Source organism: Rhipicephalus microplus, unplaced genomic scaffold, assembly GCF_043290135.1.
Source record: "Rhipicephalus microplus isolate Deutch F79 unplaced genomic scaffold, USDA_Rmic scaffold_63, whole genome shotgun sequence".
Classification (NCBI taxonomy): Eukaryota; Metazoa; Arthropoda; class Arachnida; order Ixodida; family Ixodidae; genus Rhipicephalus; species Rhipicephalus microplus.
Window position 1 is genome coordinate 369,817 of NW_027464636.1, and position 9,130 is coordinate 378,946.

The 9,130-nt window shown below is 43.4% G+C and overlaps 1 protein-coding gene across 1 annotated transcript; it reads right to left on the bottom strand.

The window, feature by feature from the left end:
* Positions 1-2,043: 2,043 nt before the first annotated feature.
* On the bottom strand, positions 2,044-6,985 carry LOC142789992 (uncharacterized). Its single transcript, XM_075885018.1, has 3 exons — positions 6,879-6,985; positions 5,907-6,095; positions 2,044-2,461 (listed from the first exon to the last, which is right to left on the bottom strand). The coding sequence occupies exons 1-3, from the start codon at positions 6,913-6,915 to the stop codon at positions 2,199-2,201; spliced, it is 489 nt and encodes a 162-aa protein (XP_075741133.1). The 5' UTR covers positions 6,916-6,985; the 3' UTR covers positions 2,044-2,198.
* Between the last annotated feature and the right edge of the window lie 2,145 nt (positions 6,986-9,130).

The following is a 9,130-nucleotide window of genomic DNA, read 5'->3' on the forward strand; positions in this document are numbered from 1 at the left end:
TACGCCCAGCGAGTATAAAGTAGCAACCTTTTCCTGTCAGATAGTGCTCAATGTTTTTGCCAATGGCTGCTAATGGTAAATGAGAGACATGAGAATTCGGCTTTTACTTTCTTACGGCTTGCGCTTCGTATCTACTTCCCACCTTTAACCACCTCGAGTTCATTCATGGTATATACTATTCATTGTATTCATGGCACTGCGGCTCAACGCTCGCTAAACCTTTCTGAAACTAAGGAGGTTACACACAGCGAGTATAACGTAGCAACCCTTTCTTGTCAGATATTGTACATGCCACTGGCTGCTAATGGAGAATGAGAAAACGGAGCATTCAGCTATTAGTTGACGCGCACGCCGCCAACGTTTTATTGTTCAACAAAGCACAGGAGAAATCTCTCACCGGCACCACCTTGGAGCTCAAAATGTTATAGTTGTTACATACTACAACGGCTACGAGGGACGAACGGGTGCCGCTATAAAGAGCTTTGCCCCTAAAAAATCTGCATGCCTTGCGAATTCTATTGCGCAAAGTGTGCTCGAGAATGCAGCGTCTCCTAATCATTAGGCTCGCTTGTCAAACTGGCACGCTTGAAATAAAGCTACTTATCATAGCGAAAGACCGTCTGCAACGTCTACCACAACACCGAGGTCGTTAGCACCTGGATTCCCCCGTCTTCGACGCTTTCTTTGTCACTCGAGCATACGGTGTTGGGGTCGAAATCAAAATGCACAGCGTACACGACGTCGTCAACACTTCTGCTGCTTAATCTTTACCTTATGACGGTGCCGACGACATGGCGATGGTACCGGTGCCACTTCGCAGCGCTTGTGACACGTGCGGACTACGCGGCAAGTAACACTCGCAACACAACAAACTAACTGCGTGCCCGTGGTGCCGTTTGGTAGCAGACGACGGCACTGCTTCCATCGGTTTGTGATGTCACGCAAGGCACGGCAAATTGGCAGTCGCCGGCGGTGGGCGGAGTTTAGAGCCGAGGACTTCTACCGCTTACGTTGGACTTGAATATTCTTTCACAGTCCGTATTTCACACGTGTACAAGCATATTCGACCCTCTACCTTCGTTTTTTGCTGAAACCGCAAATATAGGTGTGACCATGTAATGACCCTTTAAAGAACCCCTGGTGGTTCCGGAGCCCTTCACTTCGGAGCCCTTCACTACGGTTTCTCTCATAATCTTATGGTGGTTTTGAGACGTTAAATTCCACATATCTATCAATCATTATTTCTATAAATCAATCTTTACGAGAAATATCTATTTTTGTTTCACTTGTGCTCTGTGATTTTTTCATTTGTATTCAACGCATCCTATCTGTAGTAATGTGTGTCTCGCTCTACCCCGCCGCGGTGGTCTAGTGGCTAAGGTACTCGGCTGCTGACCCGCAGGTCGCGGGATCAAATCCCGGCTGCGGCGGCCATTTATGATGCTGTTGCAGGCTAGATCATGCAGGTCATTGTGTAAAGCACCTCATCCCTAAATTTTACCTTACGTTGTTGAGCATGTTGTCTTTTTTTATGGAGGGAGGGTGGATTGACCAACGGGGGTGTAGCAATGAGATGAAACTTTGTTTGCCCCCTTCCTGATAGAGAACCCTGAGCAGGCCCATTGGCTCCTGTGCGCCCATATTAAAAAAAACTCTTCAAAAGTGCATTTTTATGCTTACGATATCCTGTAACAACAATAACCACATTATCAATAGTGATCCTGCCGAAGGTGAGAGGAGCGTTTTCAAATCTCGTCTAGCCTAGGCAACTAATGTATTGGCTTACGTAAAGAACATTAAAAGTTTACTTGCGTAGGTCCGTCATATATGTAATATTTATGGTCTGTCTTGTAGACTCCAGTTCTGTTAGTGAACAGAAAGAAGCAAAAATTCGACACGAAAACGTGCTGTTTGACTGGAGATGCAGGACATCACGTGTTCTCACTTCAAGAGAACGATTACCTTTGTCAGTGTTTGCACAGGTGTAAATTTAGTGCACGCAAGTTTCGAATTTTTTTTTATTGGGAGTGGAAATGCTTTATAACTTTAAAATTTTTATTATAGATATTGAACACGTGTTGTGTTGGTGAAGGGGTTATAACAAACGAGAAAAAGATAATATTGTACCCCACATAGTAACCACACCCACTCCGAGTGCACCGGCTTCAGCAAGGCCAGAAAAAACTCCGACAGGGCCCCTAACGCCAGCGGGGTTTCCCAAGACTTAAGCGTTCGCTGTAGCCATTGCCCATCGCGTAAGGGTAGGGACCGTATCCCATGTGCCCGTAGTCATTTTCATATCCACCTGCCCATGGCGCCTTGTGTTCACTGTAGAGTGGGTGTCCATCAACTTCATTTCCCGAACTGCCGTAATCTCCATAACGACGCCATGGTTCATGCTCTAGATATCTCGAATATATTTTGGCGGGGGGCCGCCCAGCACTTCGAGTCCGCCCATAGCCTGCAAGCAAACAAAAGGTTTTGATTTAGCCCGTATGTATGCATGTAATGAATGACTGATATGTGGGGTTTAACATCCCAAAACCACCATATGATTATGAGAGAAGCCGTAGTGGAGGGCTCCGGAAATATCAACCCTCTGTGGTTCTTTAACGTGCACCCTAATCTGAGCACACGGGCCTGCAGCATTTCCGCTTCCATGGGAATGTGTATGTATGTATGTATGTATGTATGTATGTATGTATGTATGTATGTATGTATGTATGTATGTATGTATGTATGTATGTATGTATGTATGTATGTATGTATGTATGTATGTATGTATGTATGTATTGATTGATATGTGGGGTTTAACGTCACAAAACCCCCATATGATTATGAGAGACGCCGTAGTGGAGGACTCCGGAAATTTTGACCACCTGGGGTTCTTTAACGTGCACCCAAACATGTATGTATGTATGTATGTATGTATGTATGTATGTATGTATGTATGTATGTATGTATGTATGTATGTATGTATGTATGTATGTATGTATGTATGTATGTATGTATGTATGTATGTATGTATGTATGTATGTATGTATGTATGTATGTATGTATGTATGTATGTATCTGAGAGGAAAAAGGAAAGGTATATGAAGTTGACATTTTACTCATTTCACAGAATAAATTCAATTCTAATAGTACACTTTATTCATGAAGGCATGACCTTCTGACCTCCAGCGTAAAAGTCTTACCAATAGAATGAGCGAAAGTGAAAAAAGTATCAGATGAGTGATAACGAGCACAGATTAGAAATATCAACATGCACAATCTGGTGACATTGCTGATTCTTAGCGTCTTATTTCAATAGCGTGGAAACATAGACGTACCGGTGTATACTTATGCTTTGTGTCACATCTTCGCAGACTATACCGCAGATTTAAAGACATGCCAATAAATATGTGCCAAATGCCAACAAACAGGGATAAGCTAGGCGCCTGAACGACACTTAATCACCCTACGTACCAAGAATTCGAGAAGTCTTCTGTTGTGTTTTACCTTTTTAGGGCAACTCCTCCAGGAGTTCTCTTTTTGATTGACACAAGCAAATAAAGCCAAAGCACAGTAAGCCAAAAAAAGCAGACGAAATATTATTGTATTTAACTGCAGTGTCGTGATTACGATGTAAATTGAAATTATTCAAAGCGGATGTAGAAGCATCCTTTCTGTAGCCGGTATTTGTACCCACGAGTTTCAACTTACGCATTCGACAATCAACGATTTGCGAGCCACGACGGAACGTGTTTCCTGATTCATTTTGTGGAAATTCGTTTGTGTTTGTTACCTGAAGTGTTACTTTCAAATAATACTGCCAGGTATTCCACAAAAACTGTGCGCCGAACAGCGCCTGGTGCGGGCGGGCGCAGCTGGACCAGGTGAATTTCAAAGTGCGCTGATCTGCACCTAAGTATCGAGGAGCTTGGCCTGGACGTTGCTGAAGCTACCTTGCTGGCTGTAGCCTTGCTACGTGGCGCCTTGCTAGGTGGTGTCGATATGCATTGTCGGGATAGTGGGTAGCATCTGGCTTCTTCATTCCAGGTTTAAAGATTACGAACGTCCATCATATTCGGTGTTTAATAATGCCAGGTAAAGAGGTCTGCTGATGTCAGGGATGGATCCAACGACTCACTTTAAGGAAGGGGGAGGGGTGGGGAACGGTCGCCTTAAGTAACACAGGAGGGAGGGGCGTAGTCATGACCATTGCTTTTCACAAGCAATGGTCATGACTTATTGGCATTGAGATCTTGGCATTGAGATCTTGGAGTGGCGCCCGCTAGCGTGTGACGTCAATTAGAGGATTGCACTTCCAACCGCGCTACAGCCACTGCAGTTTCTGCTCGCAGATCATCTCCTCCAGACAGGAACTTCGTCCAACTAACAGCCTTGTGAGGATCAACGAACGCCTTGAACGACAGCTTTCCCGTGTGATTACAATCTTGCTTTAGTTGCAGCTCATTCGACAGGGCCAGGGAATCCCCTGGATGGCCGACGAATGCGTCGAAGACGCCAATCGCTTTGCGGGTAAGAAAGTTAAACTATGTATATTTGTGTTTTCACTCGTTATCAAACCTTCCTCTGTACGAGTACGACACTATTTCGTTCGCGTGTTTTATTACGTTTTTGCAATATTTCAGCAATCGTACCTTTCTCCAGCACCTACAAGCATGCAGATAAAGCTCGTGAAACGTTGCGGTGTCTCATCGAGGGCAAAGTGGTTTATGACGCAGGCAACGTTGTTGAATGCGCAGTGGAGGCTGCCAACATCACATCACCATCGCGGCAATCGTCCCGCCACGCAACGTCTCCATCGCGATCCACTGCGGTGAAGCGGCGAGTGCTCGCTGTTCCAGCAAATCAGGATAAGGCAATGTTTACGCGTGTAACTTAACAGGTGTGAAGAAGGCTGAGGCAATGCCTTCGCGTAACCTAATATAAAAGTTATATTCACTGCTGGTCTGCAGCTGCTGTCGAGCTCGTATCACATTTTGTATTGTGTTAATTATTTCCAAATTAGGAACCTAGTTATAACCCCGAACTAGTTTCAATATTTATTGTTCTCACCTTTCTTAACTTTGCAATAATACTCAAGTGCGGCACCACAAAATTTTATTACTTCTGTTAATAAAAAAGACCAGAAATATTTACAGCAATATTTACAGAAATTGCACTCTAATGTACTTAAAGTAGTCGATGCAGGCCTTTTAACATTTACCATTTAATATTGGGCAGAACTCGGCGTGCAGACAATGAGTGACCGCACGTAGTTCTATGAAACAAAGCGCTGCGCTAGAAAACGGATTTAAAAGCGGAGACCCACGGTTGTTCGAACAGCGTCAGAAGCCGCCACACATCAGACAACCAACTGAATTGCTTCTTTGTCGAGCTTTATCACGCAAAAGCATGGTTTCTATATGGCACCAGGCCTCAAAAGGAAAGCGCACAAATCCCCAAATAGACGTCATACGAGCTCCGTGTGCAGCACCGCCATTTGTCGCACACCAGGCTGATTGCATAAACGCTGTTATTGTTTGCTCACAGCATTTTTACTCACCAGTCTTAATGGCGATAGGAGATGGACTACAAGCACTGAAGTGAGAAGGGGGGGGGGGGCTGCTGACACGGACATTGGGGGAGGTGGTAATCATCTCTACCGCCCCCTTTCTGAATCTGCCACTGATTGACAGCCCGTTTCTGCAAAAAAAAAGGTGCAGCCATGACTGCCACGGTGCTAACTCGTGACGTGGCCGCTGTGGCTATTAAAAGCGGCCGTGCTCGTGCCCAGCGCTCATACTTACAACCCAGGTATTGATTCACCACTTCATGCGTTGCTTTTCTCTTACAATGGTAAGATAACACTGAGGTATTATCAACCCCCTTTCCTTCCCTCCCGCAAATGGCCTTACCGAAGCCGCTTGACGTAGGTTCATCTTCAGTGTCGCTGCTAAAGCTTCCGCCAAACGATGCCCGAAATACCGCAGAAACACCGGGTGCCCCCCGCGGCCCGACATCCGCGATGCCGGCTGACCAGTGTCCTCTGAATCCTTTGCCATCTATACGCCCTCTTATTTGCCCTTGTGCACCAGTCAAGCTTCCTGCAACGAAAGTAAGACAAAATATAAGCGCCATAAGTGCCCACTTACGAGGCTGCTTTGTCAAGAAGCCAGAGCAACTGAACCCGGTAACAACGAACTGGTTCATGCGCTAGGAAAATGTTCAATACACCAAGTACGTTCATCTTCGGGATCCCGAGGTGAGATATGTTTCGGAACCTTTGCAAGGAATTCTTTAGCCACATAAGATAACTTGAGCGTAACAGTACTGGAACTTCCAATGTCGGCCATAGTATATACGGCAGGAGCACTTCAGGTATTATAACCCGGTACGATCTTGTACGATCTCCTTTAGAAAGGATCAGTTTATTTTTATTAATGTTTTGCGTTCCATAACCATGACATGACGACCGCCTTAATGAAGTGCTCGAGGAATTTTGACTATCAGGGGTTTGTTAGTGTACACCCTTGCACCATCGGGTCAACAGTACGGACCATAACCACAAGACAACCGAGAATATAGGAAGGTAGTTTCATCGACAATTACATTACTATAAATTTATGAAACGTCATCAGCATCTATTTATTTGTGCTTTACCTACATATTCCACAAGTGGCTACCTAGAAGTAATTTGATTAGCACATACTTTAGCTATAGAACGAATAGTAATTCATTTCTATGCAAGTTATATATAATAAAAAGAAAACCAATTAGGTTACATTCAAAAGTCTACACTCAAATACATTCTGAAGAATGACTATAATTCAGAAAAACGATCTTATTTCTTTGAAAAGTCATCAGAGCAAGAGACGAAAGTATCTTACCAGCGATCAGAAAGCAGGTTAATAGAAACCCTGTCATAATTGTGCTGTGTGCAGTTTCCTTCGGTGCGATAGGCTGCAACTGCCATAGAAAACATTACCAAAGGGCGCCGCCTTTATTTTTCCATCACTCGGAGTGCTTTTGCTTCATTGCATTGTACTACTATCTGTTTGTTATGAATGCAGTGCATTGTCAAAATGTGTCCGAGAGCTTGAGTAAGAATGAAATTCCTACTTTGCAGGCCATTTTTCTCGGTGTCACAGCGTGAAGATGAGTTACGAAAAAAAATACGAAAGCATAATACAAAAACTAAACGTTGCTAAGTGTCTGTACTGATTCAGAGTAAGCGCATGCATACATAATATATCGTCTTTGTGCGTATTTCTTACCCCGATCATCGGCGTAACATTACACCGTACGTAATCACCATACGTGAAACGAGGCAACACCTCTGTATGCACGTTTCAACGTCGTTGTGCAGTTGTGCTGATACAAATGTGCTTTCCAGCACTCAAGACATGTGGTGAATTCAATTCTTTAGGCGCTGAAGGATTCTCCTGTCAATGTGCTACGTATCACAACCTGCAGCATTAACAATGCTCTTTTGTTGGGCTCGTGTTATACTTTCAACAGAACACGCGTCAGCTTCGACGTACGTCTGTGTGAGATTTTTTTTTGGTTTTGTTGTTTCTCACTAGCAGAGATGCTTTCAAGACATCATTTCATGAAGAAACAGTAAGTTAAAATGTGTGTTTGGTTAACAAAAACAAAAATAATGGATTTGAATCTCCTAGACAATTTTTGTCTAAAACTAGTTGTCTATGACAAAAATAGGCCGATTTTTGCGATGGTCTTTGAAACGAGTTCGACAACTCACAGCAATGTTTGCGCACTAAAGAGAGTCACCCAGGGTAAAACCATGGTCTTTCGGTTGTTTCAGCAATACCGTTTGGTCTCTACAATGCAAGCATATTCAGCTTAGAGAACACAATATTCTGTCAGTGTTCTCTAATACTGCTCCTTTGTTCTCACTGTTTAATGAAGAACACATTATTTCTAAAGAAAAAAGAGACCGCATATTTATTAACAATTGGGCACTTCATATAAATCAGTGGATGTCTGGTTTTAATTTTGCAATAATTCACTCACTTTTGTATTCCACACTACCTGTTTGTTTTGGCACATCAACGTTGCAATGTACTGTCATTTTGCCTGTAACCGTTGTGGGATCTCTCTTCAATACCTGTGTATATGGAAACTCTCTACTTTGTTTAGTAGTTCCCTCCACCTGATGAATGTTGTTCAAAAGTGATTATGAATGAATGAACCCTTGTGACCCACATACGTAAAATGAGGACGACAAAGCTCAGTTTTGCTTTTTAAATGCATCCTTCTGTAAAATTAAACTACGAGCGTTCTGAAATATTTCATCGGGAGACGAAAAACAGTTGTGCTGCTAGTTCGCGCCCTTGTACGCATATACACTTTCCTGCCTTTACCACCACTAAGTGGCCGCGTCAGTGGTCATTCTTCTGTACGAAGCGTCTGTACTTATTAATTGGAATCTTTCACGAAAATCATATCCACGAAAATACCGTGACCCATCACTGCAAGTAGATATTTCGCAACATATGCGTAAATTAATTTACTAAATCACCGCTATTTTAATACTGAAAATGAGATATGATTTGATTTATATAAATTCAGCTAGTGTCACATCGCACACTTTGGCATTTCTTAAGTGATACATCTATGCATCCAATGTCAGTGCGCTAGAAAGTTGATTCCTATGGGTAGGACAGATGACTTCAGCTCTGCGCGGGGTAAAATGTTCTAACCAATGGAGTGCCTATGGTCCCAAACGTGCTGCAACTTATTTCAAATCAAAAGGAATGTGGCGCATGCAAACAACGTCAAATATTACACTTACACTGACGCTTTAAAGAAGTACCATGCGATGTTGTCACATATATGTCAACATAACTTATAATTCGCTACGCTCCTCGTATCGAATTCACTAGAGCACAGCTACGTGCTGGGGCTGATATTGAGACGGCAAGTATGCCCAGCATATCCACTTATTCTTCGGTACGCGTCGACTTCGACCAATCTCCAAGACAGTCGCAAGCCAGAAAGATTTATCTCCACGCACATCCCTCTATGACTATCGGAACCACCAGAGCCTGATGTTACGCTCATGTTGATCGCACTAAGAATACAAAAGAAAATATGAAAAGGTTGGGCGTGGCAAGGA